General features: G+C 39.9%; 1 protein-coding gene and 1 long non-coding RNA gene across 3 annotated transcripts in view; one reads left to right on the forward strand and one right to left on the reverse strand.

The window, feature by feature from the left end:
• Positions 1–4512: 4512 nt before the first annotated feature.
• GATM (glycine amidinotransferase) lies at positions 4513–20644 on the forward strand. Its single transcript, XM_047861252.1, has 9 exons — positions 4513–4679; positions 6206–6424; positions 12575–12770; positions 13703–13893; positions 14861–14998; positions 15354–15518; positions 16919–16982; positions 17445–17561; positions 19600–20644. The coding sequence occupies exons 1-9, from the start codon at positions 4611–4613 to the stop codon at positions 19710–19712; spliced, it is 1272 nt and encodes a 423-aa protein (XP_047717208.1). The 5' UTR covers positions 4513–4610; the 3' UTR covers positions 19713–20644.
• The window catches only part of LOC125167309 (uncharacterized), a 62094-nt gene continuing 47935 nt past the window's right edge, over positions 8073–22231 (reverse strand). The window contains exon 3 of one of the 2 annotated variants that reach the window (XR_007152754.1): positions 8073–10334. This is a non-coding gene — a long non-coding RNA (uncharacterized LOC125167309). Of the gene's footprint in view, positions 10335–20007; positions 20129–22231 lie in introns of those variants that run through there. The other variant, XR_007152753.1, reaches the window with a different exon arrangement.

Consider the following 22231-nt stretch of genomic DNA (forward strand, 5'->3'; position numbering starts at 1 on the left):
CCCTGTTCCACAGTGACCCAGGCCCTTGCCCTCCACACAATTTCTGTTATCACTGTTTTGTGTATACAGAGACATTTTATTGATGCAGTCCAATTACTACTTTTTTTTAAATAAACAAAAAATTTTTAAAGTAATCCCTACCCCCAATGTGGGGCTCACAACCCCAAGATCAAGAGTCACATGCTCTACCAACTGAGCCAGCCAGGTGTCCCCCAAATAATACTTTAAAAAATTACATCTTTCTTTTATTACATTCTAGTCATGAGAATATGTTGTAGTCATCTTGTTTGACTTGAGTATTCCTATCTTTTTCTGATTTAATTTGAGAGATATCCTGTCCCCTAAACTATAAGTACAAATATCTCTCAGAAAGGCTGACTTCTGAAGATAGCTAATTTCATCCACCGTGTGTGTGTGTGTGTGTGTGTGTGTGTACGCCTGTATTACTAGTTTCACAGAGTACCCATATCTCTTAAGTTCTAGGAACATATTATGACTGCTTCCTATGCACAGATTCTGATGTTAACCATGACAATGAAATAATGAATTCTTACAATAGGCTCTTCTGTTGTTCATTGTGTTGACCCAAAGACTGCACTAGCTTTTTGGGTTTTTTTAATCTCAGGACACATTTCTCAAACTCTGTACGTCATTGGCTGGAACCAGGTAGAGCTGGGTATGGTCCACAAAGCAATGGTAATGAAGGAGAAATTGGAAAGCAGAATAATCTGCCATGCTTCTGATGAGTTTCCTATTCCTTGTCCTTTTATCCCTACATGACCCTAAATCATGCCTCTACATTAACCTACAAAAGTATACTACGATTAGACATGAACATGCATAACCATTAATTATGAGACCACCAAGATCCTAAAATTACTGGTTCAATAAAAATAATTGGTGTTACACTAACCTATTGCCAAAGAAGGAGAAGAAGACAAGAGTTCACGGTCTATTCCATTTCTTCAGAAAAAAAAAGCAGTATCTAAACACCAAGGAGTTGCCAGGTATCACCATCAATACTCTGGAGAGTTGGACACACAATATAAGATAAACAAACCAGTATGGAAGGCTTATGCTTCCCATTGATCAAATCAATCTAAAAATTTTTACAGAATGTTTTCAAAAGCAATGCATATATCCACACATAAGAAAGAAAAAGAGAGTGAGTTAAGTGCTTTGGCTTGCTTTTATAGCAATAGGACTGGTTTGGGTGGCTTTATCCACAAACTTTCCCTTGGATTCCAGGGAGATTAGGATATGTTCTGTGGCTATGAGTCTTTCTTTTTTATTTTCTTTTTTTTTAAGTTTATTTATTTATTTTAAGAGAGAGAGAGAGAGAGAGAGAGAGAGAGAGAGAGAGAGAAGGGAATCCCAGGCAGGCTCCATACTGTCAGCGCAGAGCCCAAATCAGGGCTTGATTCCATTCACCTGAGCTGAAATCAAGAGTCAGATGCTTAACCTACTGAGCCACCCAGGCGTCCCATGAAGCTTCTTTTATATAAACCTTAATGACATCTTGGCTTCATCATTTCCAGGCATTTCCAATTCTTACATCTGCAAAATTAGAAGTGTCTTTGATGAATGATATGAGGGTGTCCTCAGATCTCAAACAGAAATGGTGTACAGTAATGTCAATACCTTCTGTTATATGTACCTACTATACTTCAGCCTCTACTACAAAGCTGTATTCATCAGGACAGTATGGTATTGGCACAAAAACAGACACATAGACCAATGGAATAGAATAGAGAACCCAGAATTGTACCCACAAATGTATGGCCAACTAATCTTTGACAAAGCAGGAAAGAATATCCAATGGAAAAAAGACAGTCTTTTTAGCAATGGTGCTGGGAGAACTGGACGACAACATGCAGAAGAATGAAACTAGACCACTTTCTTACACCATACACAAAAATAAACTCAAAATGGATGAAAGAGCATAGGAAACTATCAAAATCCTAGAGGGAAGGGGAAGGCAAAGGAATTAAAAGCAAGAATGAACTATTGGGACATCATCAAGATAAAAAGCTTCTGCACTGCAAAGGAAACAATCAACAAAACTAAAAGGCAACCGACGAAATGGCAAAAGATATTTGCAAATGACATATTGGACAAAGGGCTAGTATCCAAAATCTATAAAGAACTCACCAAACTCCACATCCAAAAAACAGAGAATCCAGTGAAGAAATGGACAGAAGACATGAATAGACACTTCTCTAAAGAAGACATCCTGATGGCCAAGAGGCACATGAAAAGATGCTCAACGTCACTCCTCATCAGGAAAATACAAATCAAAACCACACTGAGCTATCACTTCACTCCAGTCAGAGTGGCTAAAATGAACAAATCAGGAGACTATAGATCCTGGAGAGGATGTGGAGAAATGGGAACCCTCCTGCACTGTTGGTGGGAATGCAAACTGGTGCAGCTGCTCTGGAAAACAGTGTGGAGGTTCCTCAAAAAATTAAAAATAGACCTACCCTATGACCCAGCAATAGCACTGCTAGGAATTTACCCAAGGGATACAGGAGTGCTGATGCATAGGGGCACTTGTACCCCAATGTTTATAGCAGCACTTTCAACAATAGCCAAATTATGGAAAGAGCCTAAATGTCCATCAACTGATGAATGGATAAAGAAGATGTGGTTCATATATTCAATGGAATACTACTTGGCAATGAGAAAGAATGAAATCATGCCATTTGCAGCAATGTGGATGGAACTGGAAGGTATTATGCTGAGTGAAATAAGTCAGTCATAGATGGACAGATATCATATGCTTTCACTCATATGTGGATCTTGAGAAACTGAACTGAAAACCATGGGGGAAGGGAAGGGATAAAAAAAAAAGTTACAAACAGAGAGGGAGGAAGGCAAACCACAAGAGACTTAAATACAGAGAACAAACTGAGGGTTGGTGGGGGGTGGGGGAGAGGGGAAAATGGGTGATGGGCATTGAGGAGGGCGCTTGTCGGGATGAACACTGGGTGTTGTATGTAAGCCAATTTGACAGTAAATTATATTCATAAAAATTAAAAAAAAAATAAAATCCCTTATTGAGGAGTACATCTCTGACCATTGCAAGTACATTAGAAAATTAGACTTTCTGCATTTAATTCCTGGGAGAGGTACTTTATAAATTTTGAGAAATATTAGAGATTTGCCAAAACCTTCACTAGAAGTGTGATGTCTTCATTAGAAAGGAGAAGGAATTTGGTTCCAGGTCACAAAGCAAGTTAGTAGCAGAGCTAAGATATGGACCTAGACTTACTGACTCCTTTCACCCTATTATCACATTTGGAGGCCTCCTTATTGTTAGAGCTGGTAAAATATTACCTCATATTCATATAGCTCTTAGGGCCACACCACGTTTCGCATGCACAATCTCTCCTTTTGGCCCCTTAACAACCCTGTGTACTAGGGACAATAAATGCAAGTGTTCTCCCTTTGAGGATAAGAAGATTGCTACTCAAGAAGACACACAGTAGTCTATTACAGAGTCAAGACATGAACCCTGTTCTCCTAATTCCCTCTCCAGGGCTCTTTCTCCCCTGCCATCCTGCTTGTCTGGTGCCTTCCATCAGTGAGCTTTGGAAAACAAGTTTGAGACACCAGAGTTAAAAAGACAGCTTACTAAAAATAAATAATTAGATATTTTGTAGGTACAAAACAAAATACTCAAATCTCTCTGATCCCTTTCCTGCTAGGTTACTTAAATGTTAAACTGAGTTCTCTAGTTTGCACCGTTAGGGAACTTTTCTAAAAAACGTATCCTAATCAAATTGAAACAAAAATTTAAATAAATGAAATGGAAGGGAAGACGAGACTGGAAGGGAGGACTACCTCCCTTATATCTGGCCCACTTTTGTCTCTGTTGTCATGATTGAGTTTCTCAAGCCAGGGGCACAAGGCCAACGACTATTTGAAACGTCCAGCATTCCCCCCAAACACCGAAAACGCTCATGGGTGGAAAGTGCAGCACCCCGGAGAGTGGAGATAACCTGAGTTCCAGACTTACTCTTCTCCAGTCTCAATCCCGGTGTTGCCCTAGGAAGCCACCTAACCTTTAGGTGGCTTCATTCACTGCAAAACGAGGGGACTGAGTCAGTGCATACAGACGAATTTAACCCTGTGACCGTATTTAACGCTTTACATATGTAATCCAACTGGGCACATTTAAGGTACTATTAAGTTTACTTCGTCAGAAGTCGCGTGCTGCTCCCCTTCCCCGACGCAGTGGTGGGCCTCCTTCGGCGGACACGGGTGGGGCTCGGTAGCTGAAGCCAGTCGGCCGATTGACAAGGTAAAAAAAGGCAAACACCGGGGGCTTGACCGGGTGCCACCGGCAGTCCCCTAACAGTTCCTAACTCGGGGCGGCCCAACTCGCGGGCCAGCGCCACCGCCCCCCCCCCCCCCCCCGCCCCCGGCCCCGCCACCTGTTCCCAGCAGCCAATGGGGCGCGCGGGAGGTGGAGGGGCGGGGCGAGACTACAAAAGGCATAGGGCCGCGCGCCCCGACACCTCCTGCTGGCGAGCTCTCGGGAGGCTCGGACCGACGCGGCCGAGCACCGGGAACATTCCGCTCGTGGACCAGCCAGGCGCGGAGCGATGCTGCGGGTGCGGTGTCTGCGCGGCGGGAGCCGCGGCGCCGAGGCGGTGCACTACATCGGTTCTCGGGTGCGTGCGCCGCCCATCTCTGCCGGCGGCCGCGTGCGCGCCTTCCCTCACTTTCCCCAGCCAGGATTGCTTGACAATGGTCCTCTGCTGCCCTTTGAATGCTCAGCTTCGAGAGCCTTTGCTGGCTGCCGGGAGCTGGGCGGTGCCCCTGGGGAAGCGGGACACGTTTGGGGGCCACACCCCGTGGGCACAGTTGCTCTCTGCGCACCTCCGGCCACGGTGGCCGTCAATGCAGGGGGCACCGCCCTCCCACCAGCACTGGGTTCGCTCCAAGGAGCTTCCGGCCCGGGGTGAGGGGCTGGGGGTGACACGTGACTTTTCTTAATACAAGGATCGAGTTATTGGGGTGCAGTGCCGGGGGTGGGCATAGAGTTGGAGAGCCTTCGGGGAAATGCGTGTGATGTGGGTGGGCAGGAGAGGAGGCAAAGTGAGAATCTGGGAAGGAGAGGGAGCAAGCAGGCCCACTCCAAGAGGAACATGGAGTCCTGAGTCGAGAGAGGAGCAAGTTCAGTCTGTAGCCAGACTTTCTGCCGAGCCCCCACCCTCTTCTTGCCTGGTATGTAAGCTTGTGCTTGCAGACCCTCCCTGGCTCCTAGGACAGGAATAGCAGGGCAGTTTTGCTCCCTCCCGAAACTGCTTCCAGAACAGCTGTCACTCTCCCTCTTCCTTTGGTCCCCACCCTGGCTCCTCTCCTGCCTCCTTCCTAAGCCATTTAACGGAGTAGGATATAGATGGGAGGTTGGGGTGGGGCGGTGGGGGGGAGGGCAGTTGAAGTTTGCCCACTGGGTAAGGGACTCCCCTGTTCTAGATTTTATAGGCCCTGTATTTTCAAAAGTCTTTTTTGAAGTCCTTAGTTCTCCTTTCTTGTTGTTTACATTTGTGCTTGGGTTAATCCTTATCTTGGCTAGGATACTCTGGACCATCTGTAAAATGAAGCAGATGGCACTTGGTCACTGTCAGAATTGAAGTGCGAAAGAGTGTGAAGTGTGTGAGCAATGCAAAATTTTTAGTTTGAAGCTGATTATTCTGAAAAATAAGGTTGTGTATGCTTCTATATTATAACTTGGGGGGGGATTCTAATATTGATGACTTTTAATACTGAAGGGGAAAGGAGGCTACTTCCTTTAGCTGGACTTGGCAGGGAGATATGGAGCAGCTTTCTGTGGTTTTATAGGGATGGGGTGACCCATCATCTGCTGAAGGGTTGCTTAAAGCTTGATTAAAACTTGTTTGCAGAAATCCACTCTAAGATAAATATGGGGGGTGATCACTGGGGACAGAATCTTCTGAGTGGCTTTAAAGAGTTATGCCAATTAATATGATAGATAAAAGGATAATGTACAAACAAGAAGGTAAAACTATGACCCCACTAGCCAACTATATACTACCTAACATCTTGGTTTACTTTCTCCTAAAGGGTTTTAAATGTCTATGTTATGCGGGGTTTCATTCCACCTCTACTTCCTCACCCCTCTCACCAAGTACTATATGGGACTACGTAATAATCTTTTCTTTGTTCTTGGAAGCTTGGAAGAACCTTAACAGGATGGGTGCAGCGAACTTTCCAGAGCACCCAGGCAGCTACTGCTTCCTCCCGGAATTCCTGTGCAGCTGACGATAAGGCCACTGATCCTCTGCCCAAGGACTGCCCTGTCTCCTCTTACAATGAATGGGACCCCTTAGAGGAAGTGATCGTGGGCAGAGCTGAAAATGCCTGTGTTCCACCGTTCACTGTGGAGGTGAAGGTAAAGCAAGGATGTTCACATGTCTGAAGGGGGTTCACTCCTCACCTTGTGCAGGCTGGCTTCTGCTTCCATTCTCCTCTATAACTGCTTTCACTGCAGCCTACTCCACCCCTCTGAAATCCAGCCGTGATTTTAATTATCTTACTTGAAGTCTCTGCAAGTGTTTGATGCTATTTACACAAATAACCCCTTCCTTCAGATTCTGACAGACCTTATCTGGGGATGTAGTACTTTCACTATGCCTCACATCTTCCTGTCTGTAATGTTGGGTTTGAGCAGAATTTCACTCTGGCCCTCTTCTAGCTGTTCTCACAGCTTTGGCTCCTGCCTCCACTCTGGTCCAGATCTCTCTCCAGGCCAACATGTTAAATTCCTTGCTGGGTATTGCCATGGGACCTCACACCTGGCACATCTTGAGTTCAACTGCCAGCCACTCTGCTATACTGGACCCTTCTTCATTCCTTCCTTTTCATTTTAGGCATTCCTCTTCACTCACGCTGAAACATCAAAGAATCACCTCCGATTTCTCCTTCAGTCAGGTCCTCCACATCCTTTTTCTAAGATCTAACCAGTCTTTTGTCAAAAGCAACCTTGCCTCCATCCCTCTGCTGCTCCCTTTGGTCAGGATCTCATCTACTGCCTATTGCAGTTAACTCTTCTTTGGTCTCCCTCATTTGCTTTTCTCTCCAAACCACCTTCCAGCTTCTATAAGAGTGAGTTTTTAAAATTGTCTTATGAGAGAGAGAGAGCATGTGAGCAAGAGAGAGGAGCAGAGAAAGAGAATCTTAAGCAGGCTCCATGCTAAGCGCAAAGCCTGAGGTGGGGCTTGAACCCACGACCCAGGGATCATGACCTGGGCCAAAATCAAGAGTCGGATGCTCAACCAACTGAGCCACCCAGGCACCCCTCAGGGTGATTTTTTTTATTTTTTTTAAATTTTTTTTTCAACGTTTTATTTATTTTGGGGACAGAGAGAGACAGAGCATGAACGGGGGAGGGGCAGAGAGAGAGGGAGACACAGAATCGGAAACAGGCTCCAGGCTCCGAGCCATCAGCCCAGAGCCTGACGCGGGGCTCGAACTCACAGACCGCGAGATCGTGACCTGGCCGACTGCGCCACCCAGGCGCCCCAGGGTGATTTTTTTTAAACCAAAATTCAGTTATGTTGCTCATCCTGCTCCTATCATTCCTCTATTTCCCAATCTTCGACGTGTTCCCTCCCCCCCCCCCCCATACTGCTCCAGATAAAGTTCTCATGGTAATCAAGATCATTCACAATCTGGTTCTTATCTGCCTTTCCAGGACTCTCCATTTGAGTCATTGGTTCATCTTAGAGATGTGTTAGAAAGACAGGTTAGCAGATGCCCATTCCTATTTGGGTTCCTCTCTGCTCTAATATTTCACCCTGGTTTGCAGAAGACTTTGTAAGATAACAATACAAGCAGCCAAACTAGACTGTTCCCCAAACAATCCTCATGCCTTTGCTCTTACTCAGGACTCTTCCACCTATGTACCTGTACCTCTCTTGTCTACAGCTTTTTTTTCTTTTACTTTTTTTTTCTTTTTTTTTTTCTTTTTGAGAGACAGAGAAAGAGAGATAGTTGGGGGGGGTAGAAAGAGGGAGACACAGAATCTGAAGCAGGGTCGAGGCTGTGAGCTATCAGCACAGAGCCCAATGCGGGGCTTGAACCCACAAACAATGAGATCACGACCTAAGCCAAAGCTGGACACCTAACCGACTGAGACACCCAGATACCCCTTTTGTCTGTAGTTTAAACCTACCCCTCTTACTACCACATAGCTCTGATGGTACCTTCCACAAAGCCTTTCAGGGTTTCCCTGGCAACATGTAATATCTCTCTTTTAAAAACTCCTAGTGTTATCTGTGATATTCCTAAGGCCAGGCCTCTGTGGGTTGGTGTTCAGGTTGCATCCTGAATAAGGGAGTGCCATCCACATTGCAGACACAACTTGAGCTTCTGTTAATAATGGGTTACAAATATATCTTCAATGTACTTAAATTCTTCTTGAATATTTACATTTTTATTTATAACATGGATTAAGGAAATAAGTTCTGTTACATCATTATCATCATCCTCAGAAATGTTGCCTGCAGTATACCAGGGCTCCAGAGGTATCAGCACATAAGAACTTGCTTTCTATTGAGACAGATAAGATGGTCATATAGAAACAAAGATTAAAGCTAAGTATCTTCTGCTAACCAACTAACAGTTGAATTGAATGTCAGGAGAGCAACAACCAAATGCTGGATAGTTAGGAAGTCTTCTTGAAGAAAATGATTCTTTAATTAGACCTTGAAGACAGGGAAATAGAAAAAGTAATAACTTCTTCTAATTGTTATGAAACTACCTTTGGTTCTGATATTTGAAATTTGATGAACAGATTAATTTATGTATCATCCACATGTTTTAGAAAGGCGTGATCTTTTTAAGTCTTTTCTTGCAAAGAAGTCCCATCCCTTAACCATTTTAATTGGGTGGAATTAAATTTCAAATTCAAGCAATAGTTTACCCTTTTACTTGTCTAGGAAATTGTTGACTTCTGTACTATGTGATCTTATGAAAACAGACATGATTCTCAGACATGAGTTTGAGTTCTCTGTCATTTGTGGGAAGTATAGCAGGCTGAAGTCAGGAGACCAAGACTGAATTATGTATTTGATTAAAAAGCTTGATACTAGTCTTGGCTAATCAGCTCTTTGACCTTGTGCAAGATTCCACAAATTTCTGGGCCTCAATAAAGTGAAGATATTAAGAGGTTCGCCATCTACCTAACAAGATTAAACACGAAGGTAAAAGGTTACATGCTAAGTATTTCAAGGGACAAAACCACACTTCATTACTGTTGCATCGATTTAGTTTTACATTACAAAAGTAATGTAAATGTGATGATTGCAGATATTACTAGCTTTAGCAGTATTGATTTTATTCATATGTCTGGTTATTTCTGCTTTATGCCACATACTGAACTAGGCATTGAGGGAGAGAATATTAAAGACATGCATGGCCCCTAGAAGGCAAGGCCTTAAGTAAGAGAGAAAGATGATTCAGATGTATTAATCAGTTTGGGAACAATGAAAGATAAAATTATGTATTAAACTGTTTATAGGCAATTAGAGCATAAGACATATTAGAAGACAAAAGGGCTAAAGAAATTTTATGGGAGTAAGGAATGTAGTTGTCAGGGAGCACAGTTTTTAAAAGCTCTGAAGCATTTTATTCTGTAAAACATAACGAATACTTTCCATCAAATATGTAGTTTTTGTTTCGCTTTTGTCTTTTTTAAATAAAGCTCTTGAGAAAGAACCTTTTATAAAATATAAACTCAGTCAAGGTTAATGTAATATAAGTTTGCACCTGGATACATAAGAAGTTTCTATTGATATTTCTTAGCCTTCCAAAGACATTATTTAAAATTCATTTGGCAAACTCCCCTGAAGGGTTTTAGGCTCTGAAAACCTATAAAGTTTCTAGGAGTGCAGCCACATCTCTGCAAAGGATTATTAAAAACATCACATGCTAAGCATTTAATATAGTGGTTTTTATCTTGCAGACACTTGGTAAATGTTTGCTAACTCATTTAGCAGGGTTACAAAGGAAGTGTAAATAATTTCCAATTATCTCTTAGAAAATGTAATGCGCCTTGATCATTTGGACTTTGTCCAACCTTAGCCACAGTATTCATTACACAAGGAAACTCACACTTGTTCAAATAGCTGTTTTTCCCCAGGAAAGTTTAGTTTATATTTACCAAGGCAAGCTTCATTCTGCACAGTTACACAGAATACTTTGGAATGTGTCTGGCAGGACAACATGGCTATGCGTCTGCTGTGACCCAGTGTTACATTTTCAAAGGCTTCTTGTCCTTTCGTGGACTGTAAGAGATGTGCCTGGCATGAGAAGGAGAAAGTGGTGAATGGATGAGTAGTACCACGATGTGTCTGAGAAGAATACAAAGAGTTATTATTATCCTCTCCTTCCAGTGGCTGCTGCAGGACTTCCTAGGAGAAGAAAACAGAGGAATGCTTTTGTTTTTAAAAAGAGTAGATTGATCTTAAAAAGTACGCAAATTAATACTGATAATTTGATACTGATAATATTTTTCACAGGCCAGAAATTGAGCCTGTTGTTTTCCTATAGATCTTCAAAAGTAAAGCAAGTAACTAATCATTTAGACAAGGATTAGCAAACTTTTTCTGTATAAGGCCAGATAGTAAATATTTTAGGCTTTGCAGACCATAGGTTTCTGTCACAACCACTCAACTGTCAACTCTGCCAGTGTAGTACAAAAGCAACCCCAGACAGTATGTAAATGAGTGAGTGTGCCTGTGTTCCCATAGAACTTGTATTTACTTAAAAAAAAATCTGGCCATGGATTTTAGTTTGTCAACCCTTGTTTTAGAGCCTCACTGGCATGCTCCATGTTTGTTAAAGACATGTTTTTGAGATTCCTTTCCTTCTCAAGCAGGCTCAGCTCCAGCCTAACGGATATGAACTTACGTACCAAACTAACAAGAGGCTGGTCTGCCTCCATATGTGTGATATTTATCAGACTGAGGTGGAAATGGAAGTAGAGACAGAAAATCTGGAAAAGACATCATCTTTGACATTAATGACCTAGACATCTACACACTCTCATTATCCAGTTCCCTTCTTCATAGCACTTACCACTATCTGAAATTGTCTGATTTGTGATGGAAACCTTACTTGACATGATCAGGACTGGTGGTTAACCAGTTATATAAGGAAGTATTTTTTAAACTTAAAATATATCGATGTATATCACTTTGCCAATCTTTTGATGAAAGGCCAAGGTTTTTTCTTAGCATATGGATCTTCCGATTGGAATTCTACTTCATCTGTCTTGATAAATTACATCCATATACATCATCTACATTTCCCAGTGTATTTCTTTAAATTGATAACTTTGGCACATGCACAACAATCTGAATGAAGAATCCTTCTACATTTTCATATTTTTGGAAACCAATATTTTATAGTTGTTATGCCTACCCTAATTCATCGGTCATTTTTTTTATAAATTAAGCCTTTGTAAAGCATTTAACTGTTTTTCATTCAGTTGTCTCTTAAAATGCATATGACCCTTGGACACTTTCTAAATGTTAAGCTTTTTTTCAGCTGCCACAAGTGTGTGAATTCATTTAGCAGATCACTTTCTTCTATGACAAAAGGGCTTGAAGCAATATGAGAACTTGGATAGACTGGGGAGGGGAGAAGTGTGATTGTGGGGGGACATGTCTGCAGGGAAGGATAGGAGTACCAAAAGTAGACTTACACTGCTGCACTATATTGCCAGGTGCTAATTCTGTTGAATGAGAAAATCAATAATGGGTTTTTAAGAGAAACAAAGAATGCTTGAGAGCATGTCCCTAATTTTAAGGGGGCAGTGTCCTATTTTCCCACAAAATATCTTGAAGTGCTGTTTTCTAGATAGAATTCTGGGATGCATGGATAGCATAGTTTTATCTAAGTACAAATATACTTTTGTTCTCTTATGCTCTTTTGTTTGTTCTCTTGATTTCATTGAGACTAACAGAGCACCTGGGTCCTGTGTTGTCTCTGAAGCTTATAAAAACTGGTCCAAGAAGATTCCAAGCCCATCTGAGGGCAGACATGCTGTGAATGGTAGGGCATGAGATTTCAGGCAAAGAGAGCAAAAGGTCTCAAAAAACATCAAGGAAATTTAGAATTTTTTTTTTAATTTTTAAAAAATGTTTATTTATTTTTGAGAGACAGAGCACAAGCAGGGTAGGGGCAGAGAGAGAGGGAGAGAGAGAATACCAAGCAAGTTCCATACTGCCAGCACAGAGCCCAACATGGGGCTAGAACTCACAAACAGTGAGATCATGACCTAGGCTGAACTCAAGAGTTGGCCACTTAATCAACTGAGCCACCCAGGTGCCCCAGAAATTTAGAATTTTTCATTCAACAAATACTGGGTTTTTTCCTAGAGAGGCAGTGTGCTCAGTACTGGGGATCAACACTAAACAAGACATGGTCTTTGTCTCATTGCCACTAAGTTATACAAATCATTGTTCACTGCCTATGCCCCTATCATGAGTTGTATTTTTCTCCTATAAGTATTACACTTAATTTCTTCTGCTTCTAGGCCAACACATATGAAAAGTACTGGCCATTTTACCAGAAGCACGGAGGCCATTATTTTCCCAAAGATCATTTGAAAAAGGCTGTTACTGAAATTGAAGAGATGTGCAATATTTTAAAAATGGAAGGAGTGACAGTGAGGAGGCCTGACCCCATTGACTGGTCGTTGAAGTATAAAACTCCTGATTTTGAGTCTACGGGTAAGTGACTCGGGTAATGTTGGATACCTAAACTGCTAGTCTTAATTTATAATTTCTTTCTTAATATGTAAGGAGAAAACTCAGATAATTTCTCAGAGATTCCTTTCTTTTAATAATCCTTAGAAACTTTAGAGATTGTTTAGGAACAGATTGGTTCTTTTTGATACGATTGAGATGTCCATATTCTAAACTCCATTATAAATCAGAATCTTCTTGAAAGAAGTTTTTCTAAACGCTGTGGTCATTTCCTTTCATAAGAATGGTGGATTCCATTTAATTTTCCTCAAGTACAGAAGTTAAGGGGTGGGGGGAACAGAAACATTCCCATTTTAGTTTTAACTGGCATTGCTACAAGACTGTTCTTGTGCCTGAGTTCAGTGTTCTAATTTACAGTTCTAGAAATGGTCCTTGGCCCAATTTTTATCTTGTACTGATATTCCATGAAGAACTCTGTTTCTGTGTAGTAAGAAAGGAGCTTACAAAAGTGTGAAGACTTGGTGGTTCTAGATCTCTGAACAAGGACCTTATTACTTCATTTCTTTCCTTCTTTCCTCCCTTCCCTCCCTTCCCTTTCCTTCCTTCCTTCCTTCCTTCCTTCCTTCCTTCCTTCCTTCCTTCTTTATCTTTCTTTCTTTCTTTCTTTCTTTCCTTATTTCTTTCTTTCTTTCTTTCCTTCCTCCTTTCTCTTTCTTTCTTTCTTTCTTTCTTTCTTTCTTTCTTTCTTAGCTTTGCCATCCCCACACAGAATGTTCATGATAACACTATAGTATATATCACTCCATATATTTTTCCACTTGCATAGAAACATACACATACACATGCATATAGGTTTTCTGTAATTTTTTTTTTTTTAACCAAAAACTGGGATTCTATTACATAGACTTTTCTGTCTTGCATTACTGGGGTTGTTGTGGAACTTTTTGGTCTGATAGGTTTATATGGTGCGATGCCTCGAGATATCCTGATAGTTGTGGGAAATGAGATTATCGAGGCTCCCATGGCATGGCGTGCCCGCTTCTTTGAGTACCGGGCATACCGGTCAATTATCAAAGACTACTTCCACCGTGGCGCCAAGTGGACAACGGCTCCTAAACCAACAATGGCTGATAAGCTTTATGATGAGGTAAGACCCTAATTATAGGTGAGCCTATTAGTAAATTTCTCAATAATCCACAGAAAATGAGGGAGATTCTCTGATACCTTGTATTTAGTATTCATTTCAGAAACTGAGAGCATCACCTACATTTTAAAAAAATGATGATTTTATGATGAAAATAAGATAAATAATATTATGACAATAATAGTAATTGTAATAATAGCTAATACTTATCTGGTACTTACTGTGTGCTAGGCCTTGAGCTAAGTGCCTTTATACATCCTCAGTCCTATTTATTCTTCACAAACCCTCTGAGGGAGTAGCATCAATCATTCCCTTACCTCGGAGGATAACTTGCCTAAAGGCACACAGCTATTCATTGGTGGAAACAAAAGTCAGTATAGTGAACTCCATTCTCTTTTCCAGAAAAACAGTTTGGTTTACAGGCCAAATTCACAGTAAAAGGAAGTATATGTCCCTTGTTAGCTCATTTATTATTTGATCATTTATAGAAAGAAAAAAAAATTAAAAATTCTGTTTAAAGACAAATAAGTTGTGAATTCATTCCACCACACCAAATCAAATTTGGCAGGGATGCATGGCATCTCATTTTATGGTATGAGTTAGGCTCAGGACCAAATTCCTTTTCTAAAAGAACAGAATGACTTCATCCTGTTGAGTTTCAATATTGTAGATAGCTACATAAATCAATGCATGGGTCACGGAATATTTTCAGAACCATTACTACCTCTGTGCCACTAGCTTCTAAGTATCAGGAAATTGCTGCCATGCCTAGTTTTTGGTTTTTATTGTCAGTTTGTTTTGATTTAGTTAGCAGGGGCCTACATCTTCCCCATGCATGTTTTAGTCTAAAACAGGGTAGTAGTATTTTGGGAAATGATGATGTTTAATTAATTTTCTTAGTAATGAATGCCCCATAAATACTTTCCTTATGAACCAATTCATTGTATGTATTCATTCTTGTTCCAATCAGAATTACCCTATCCATTCTGTAGAAGACAGACACAAATTGGCTGCTCAGGGAAAGTTTGTGACGACTGAGTTCGAGCCATGCTTTGATGCTGCTGACTTCATTAGAGCTGGAAGAGATATTTTTGCACAGAGAAGCCAGGTCAATAAAAGCTGCCTCTTAAATTTCACACTTTATTATTATACCTTTAATTTATTATTTTATTACATTATTTACTTATAAATTATTGTATTTATTTATTTTATGAAAATATTTCATCTTAAATATTTTTATTTTATCTTTTATTAGTTTTTATTTTTTAAAGTTTATTTATTTCAAGAGAGAGAGCATGAGAGTGGGGTTTGATCTCATGAACCATGAGATCATGACCTGAGCCGAAATCAAGAGTCAGACACTTAACTGACTGAGCCACCCAGGTGCCCCCATCCTAAATATTTTTAGTTATCTAAATACAGAACCAAATCTGTATAGATTTAGGTCTTCCTTTCATTTTTAGGTTACAAACTATCTAGGCATTGAATGGATGCGTAGGCATCTTGCTCCAGACTACAGAGTGCATATCATCTCCTTTAAAGACCCCAATCCAATGCATATTGATGCCACCTTCAATATCATTGGACCTGGTCTTGTGCTTTCCAACCCTGATCGACCGTGTCATCAGGTAAGGACATTCTTAAAACTCTGGAAAAGCAATAATCTAGCAACTGACGTAATTACCACTTCTATTTTAAGTATTTCCATAGCTTCTAATTGTTCTAAATAACAAATTCAGCAATGCTCAACATTATGATGATCAAACATTGGATTGCCTATGGTGGATTCACTACAAGACATCCAACACTCACAAATGTACATTGTAGCCATGATAATTAGCGTAGTGTCATCAGACTTTGACTTTACTGCTTGCTGCTTTCAAAGCCTCAAGTTTGTGTGTCTGTGTGTTTTTATTGAACAGTGTATTATCCCCTAACTTGCAGCCAAGAGGCCACAGAAGCTAAGTTGCAAACAGAATGGTCCCTGCATGGCTGGGCAATGCCACGGGGCAGAGGGTGTCTTCCTCCCTCTCCAGTGGGTCAGGACCCCTTTGGCCAGCCCCACCTTGCAGGGAGGAGCAGAGCTGTTGCCCTGCATCTGGTCTGTCCCTGTCACCTGCAGCCTCCTACTTCTACTTGCCCCCTCCTACTTCCAGTTGGGTGGTGAGTGTTATTTGGTAGGTAGGCTGCAGTACACCACTATTTTACCATGTCACTGTTCATTTCTTTTTTTATTTTAATAGAGAGAGAGGCAGGAAAGGGGCAGAGAGAGAGGGAGAGAGAGAGAATCCTAAGCAGGCTCTATACCAGCACCCCTAAGCCCAATGCGGGGTTTAAACTTACAAACCATGAGATCATGACATGAGCCAAAACCAAGAGTCGATGCTCAACTGACTGAGCCACCGAGGTGCCCCTCACTGTTCATTTATATTCCATAGGTTTATATCAATGACCAAGATTATTTACTTGTTTCATTTTTAATATAATTTTTTGATGTACTGAGTATATGACCATAGGGATGACTAGGTTATAATAGGTCACTAAGGATAATTATGGTTTGGGAGTACATCCATAACATCTGTCTTCATGCCATGGTCATAGATACAAAGTGATGGACTATGGGTTTACCATAGTCACATTTTTGTTTTCTTATAACTAAAGAGTTAGGAAATATTTTCATTTTATTTAACGGGAATTTTTCACGGAAAGTATCTTCAGTATTTTAAGATCTCTGAAACTTGAATAAAGCATGAGAATATTTTTAAAAGCTTTACCATTTCTGTTACTTTTTTTTTTTACCTTTAACCTGGAAATAGAGGGATTTTATGCACATTTTTAATTGGGCTTCAGACAAAATCATTTCAAATGTTTGAAAATTTAAATTTCTTTATTTTGGCAATTGAAAAGACAGCATCTCAAAAAGAATTATTAATCACAAGGGCTATCAGAGATTAAGAATGATAAGAATAGCATATGTGGATTTAAACTTCTTTGGGGTTTATTTTTTGTTTGTTTTTTGGTCTTGCAGATTGATCTTTTCAAGAAAGCAGGATGGACCATAGTTACTCCTCCAATACCGGTCATCCCAGATGGTATGTTTACTGTTATACACTCACAGACCAACATGAGTACTTCATTGACTAAGGACCTTTCATCTATAGACAGCAGCCCAAATTTTAGCACTTTAGTGAAAATGTTTCCCCAGGAAGGAGCAAACTAGCACTTGGGCCTATAGGTACAAGAGAAAGGCTGGGATTTATATTTTCAACTTCTTCCATAGAAACTGAAAGCAAGAAGATGGGAAAAATCAGTATAAAACATCACATAAAGCAAGAAATGAGTTTTTAAAGAAAACAAGGTGAAATCCAAATGTGTAATGGGTATAGATTGAATCATAACATTTATAGACAAATTCTATTAAGATTAAAATAAAACTTCTCAGGGAAAGTGAACTACTGAAAGAATGGAGTTCACTTTAATATTCTTTACTTTGGAATCCTTGCTTTAAACAAAAATGGTAGCAGACATGATTTAACAGTTGTTGCTGTTTTTAGATCACCCACTCTGGATGTCATCCAAATGGCTTTCCATGAATGTCTTAATGCTAGATGAAAAACGTGTCATGGTGGATGCCAATGAAGTCCCAATTCAAAAGATGTTTGAAAAGCTGGGTATGTATGGTAAATGAAACATGTTGTCATACATGAAAGTGTTAAACCAGAAGAACTGAAGAAATTACATTGGTAGGTCTGGTTCAATTTCTGTTCCTTTTGGAGGTATCAAGTTATTATTTCACACATGCACAGTATTTTTAACAATCATAATCTCAAAAGGTTGGAGCTGCATTCCAGTCTTCTCAGACACCCCCTTAGCAAGAAGTTTATCAATCTTCTATGATTTATCTAACTTCCTGGTGCCCATGTATGAAGAATTACTCCTTTGAGATGAGCATATAGATTATGAAGTCCTTCCACAAATAAGAGATTGAATCATTAAGGGTCCTTTAAAAGTAATTTAATTGTCATTACATATTTTAAAGGACTTATAAGGGTACAGATACAGATGTGATTCATATGTGTGATAAGCACAATGAACAAAGTAATGACATGCAGTAGAGGGTGTCAGTAAATCATTCAGCTTTTTTTTTAAAGAAATTACTGATCTTTATTTTATTTTTATTTTTTATTTATTTATTTTGAGGGGGGAAGGGCAGAGAGAGAGGTAGAGAGAGAACCCTAAGCAGGCTCTGCACTGCCAGCACAGAGCCCAACAGGGGGCTCGATCCCGTGAACCGTGAGATCATGACCTGTGCTGAAATCAAGAGTCAGATGCTTAACTGACTGTGCCACCCAGGTGCCCCTTTGAAATAAGAATCAGTTTTTGCTTGGGTGGGAGTTTACCTATCCTGATATTCAAAATTTAAAACAGTTATTCTAACACTATTGAGAAAACTGTTGAAAGAAAGGATGTTCATATGGCTATTACATAGAGTACAGAAGTATGTGTTTTTATCACTCTTCACATAAATGATGTATCCTAAGTGTCAAATAAAGCCAGGCAGTATATACTTGTTGAAAGTGAGTCATGTTTTAATTCATGTCTCATATTTCAGGTATACTACTCAGAAGAAAGTATTTGCCCCTTTGACATATCCCTCTTTAATGTGGTATCTGTTCAAAAGGATTGGCCTGTCAATTGTAGATTGATCCCAATCAAATGATTTGATGTCTAATGCTATGCCACTTTTTTTATGGCTTTCATTAAATAGCTCAACTGCTTGGGTTCAGTTTCTTTGTCCATTAAGATTTTATTGTTTCCCAATATAAAATACTATTAAGAACCAAATATATGATTTATAATTTTATTTTATAATTTTAGGCACAGGTAACTTGTTAAAGCAAACTTTATCAAGCAACTGGATCCTCTCCAATTCAGGATGAAAATGGCTCTAGCCATCTGAATAAGACAGATATGTCTGTCTATCAGGACACATATTTGTGTTTAAAAGCCTACTCCTTACCCAAGCCCACTCCTTACCCCTTCGAAACCCTATTCTTACTCTCCAAAACCCTGCCCAGTCTCACTTTCTTAGGAAAGTCTTTTCTGATGGCTCCTGCTGCCTTCCTTCCCTAAATATACCAGTGGACTCTTTTGCGACTCTATAGCTATCTTTCCCCTCAAAATAATGAGTTTCTTGAGGGAAGAGAGTAGATTTTTTTTTAAAACCCCATTATACTGAACACAACAGATTTCTTTCTAAATACCACTGGTTGACTAGGCCATGCACATCATAACCACATCAGTATAAATGGTGCCAGATTAAACTAATTGTCTGAGTGGATTTGGTACCTGTATGACCATACAACCCAGCATATTAAAATACAAGCTCTGTTCCGTTTTCTTAAGGTGGTCTCATAAAGTTAATCCTGTCAGATACATCCACTTATCCAACCTGTTGACTTGTGAATTGTCAATGGAATGAAATAGACTTCACAGTCACTGCTGACTTTCTGGTGAAGATTTTATATTAGCAGTGGAATAGATTAGATGAAATAGAATTGGTGACAATACAGTTGGAAGACTGTTTGGGGTTGGGATAGACTTGAGGATTAGAGACACAGGATTCCTACCCATCTTTAGGCTTACTTACTATAGGAGAATCTTCACGGGAGTCCATCTAACTGACCACATGTCTCTCTTTTGATGCAGGTATCAGTACTATCAAGGTTAACATCCGTAATGCCAATTCCCTGGGAGGAGGCTTCCACTGCTGGACCTGCGATGTCCGGCGCCGAGGCACCCTGCAGTCCTACTTTGACTGACCGGGCCTGACAGTGCTTGTGACTTGGCCTCAGATAAATCTAGGAAGCTTAGGGATAAGGTTGATTCTCCCACTTTAAGAAGTGCATGAACTGTAGTGCTTTAAACAATCATATCTTTAACAGGGGTCTTAAGCCTGGTTTATTTTTATTACTTTTCTTTGATATAAGGAAGATAACTTGTGCTAGGTCTTACTCTCTACTCCTAAATTTATTTACAATTTGGCTTCAAGTATAAACATTTGGTGAATGTGTATTAAGACAAAAATTAGTCATTTCAGTAACTTGGCCACTAATATTTAACCATCTACCTCTGTTTTTAATTTTCTTTCCAAAAGGCAGCTTGAAAAGTTGGTCCTAATCTTCATTATTTTTTTCCTTTTTTCCAGACTTGTGAATGTTTGTATCACTTCTTTTTTCTAAATGAGAGAAAGACTTAGAATGTATACAGATCTTAAGCAGAAACAGATACTTGTCTCTTTTTTCTAATAAGAAATTTTAGTAATTAAAAATTTTTCATCTTTAAAAGATAACCTAGACTATGCAAACATTTTAAGTGAATTTCCCATAAATGTTTTTAATATTCTTATTTCAACATTGGTAATATTTGCTACTAAAAGCATTTTCATAAAACTTACCTCATTTCAAGTGATGTAGTTTAATCCTTTTCTCTGTTCAAATTTTACAGAAATATTTAGTGCAATAGGTTATAACTATCAGTTCCAATTCTAAATTTTGCTATCCAGTATCTAGTGGATACATTGCTTCTTTGATAATCTAAGCTTGGTTTACAGATGTGAAAATTATTTAAAGCACAGACTTTAAAAGCATTAAAAAAACTAATGGAGGTAAAACCTACATGCAATGTAAAATAATTTTAATGTTGGGTTGTACATGTATTTTTATTCTAATAAACTTTTATGTTACAGAATTGATTCCATTAGAGTTTAGCTTTGGTTTAATTATTTTAAGCCTAACTAAATTATAAGAATGTGCCTTTAGGGACATAATTCTAATGCTCTGAAATAACATATTTATCCCTGGTAGATAATTTAAACCTAATACTTATATTCAGAAATGTTTAGTAGAGTCAGATTTCATTCATTCAAAAAATATCTGAATATCTTCTGAATATAAGGGACTAATCCTAGCCCTAAAAGTCTCTGTTCTCAAGATGCTAAATGTCTTGACTCATGACAAATCGGGGGGGGGGGGTGGGAGGGTGGGCAAGATGTACTCTGAAGTGAGTCATAGGTTTCAGCCTTGCTGGTGCCAACAGCGTAGGCTCCTTTGTGTTTTGCTGTCCTTTTTCATCCACCACAGAAACACCTATCAGTTCTGTACTTGGGCTAAGAAATCCATCTGATCCTGTAGATTGACGCACACCTAGGGTATATATTCCCACGTCTCAATACCACTCAGCAGTTCTATTCCATACCTCTCCACATTATCCTCCGTGGCTATTCCAGACCTTCACTGTGTTCTCTTATCTGATCTTAATTTTTCATTTCTCATGGATAAAATAAAAGCTATCAAGTGTCAGTTCCCTCAGCTTTCCTGCCCCAGTCCCCTGCAGATTTATTTGTGATTTGCATTCACTGGTTAAAGTCCTTTCTCTCCTCGCCTTTATGGCTCAACTTCTAAAGGGAAAGATCAGAACTTCATCTCCTCACTGTCTCTGCTTCTCAACCCTCTACAAAGAGACACTTTTTTCACTTCTGCAGAAAACGAGGTAAACCTTCTGACCAGGTCCAACCTATATGACTATCCTTTGACTGCAGTCTTTCCTTCAGGAATTTGCTTTATCAGTTATCATCATTTATGTAACTCCAGCTTCTATGTGTGTATGCTTGTTATTTTAACCTCTCAGCAAATGGTCATACTGAAAATAATTTCAAAATAAAAATGATTCCTCTGGCAACTTCAGTTTCTTTAAAGCTAAGCTTCTAGAAAGAATTTATCTACAATCTCTACTTTTTCACCTTTTATTTACCCCTTAATCTCCTGCTGTCTGATTTCTACCTTATCACTGCAATGTACTAATATCCCTGACCTGACCTCTCAAGTGCTCTTTCTAGTGGACATCAGTCAGGTCTTACGGACCATTCCTTTAAATGTTTCTCCTCATTTGGAGTTTTGTGATACCTCTCTCTCTCTCTCTCTCTCTCTCTCTCTCTCTTTCTGATTTTCAAACTCCATCACTGGATTGTCTTCATCCTACCCTTAAGAGGCCCTGTCCTTGAGCCTTTTCTCCTCTCCTAGGTCCTCCTAGGTGATCTCATCTGCACACAGGCCTTCCCCTCCCACATATCCCCTAATAACCCCCAGGGGCTATGTAGACATGCCTACACTCTCTAGTCTAGACCTTAACCTGAGCTCTAGGTCCTGTTCTCAGTGGTCTGTGGACATTATCTGAATGTGCAAAGGTATCGCAGGCACAACACAATTAATCACAACTGACTCAGTTGACCAAGCCTTGACTTGCCTTCTTCCTCATCTTGTCCTTTTCATTGGCCTTTTGC

Source organism: Prionailurus viverrinus, chromosome B3, assembly GCF_022837055.1.
Source record: "Prionailurus viverrinus isolate Anna chromosome B3, UM_Priviv_1.0, whole genome shotgun sequence".
Classification (NCBI taxonomy): Eukaryota; Metazoa; Chordata; class Mammalia; order Carnivora; family Felidae; genus Prionailurus; species Prionailurus viverrinus.

What these genes read in the sequence shown, in the direction of transcription:
- GATM (XM_047861252.1), top strand. Translation starts at nt 4,611, where the DNA reads ATGCTGCGGGTGCGGTGTCTGCGCGGCGGGAGCCGCGGCGCCGAGGCG. An exon ending in CTGATCGACCGTGTCATCAG is followed by an intron (nt 15,519 to 16,918) that starts GTAAGGACATTC and finishes TTGGTCTTGCAG; the next exon opens with ATTGATCTTTTCAAGAAAGC. An exon ending in AAAGATGTTTGAAAAGCTGG is followed by an intron (nt 17,562 to 19,599) that starts GTATGTATGGTA and finishes CTTTTGATGCAG; the next exon opens with GTATCAGTACTATCAAGGTT.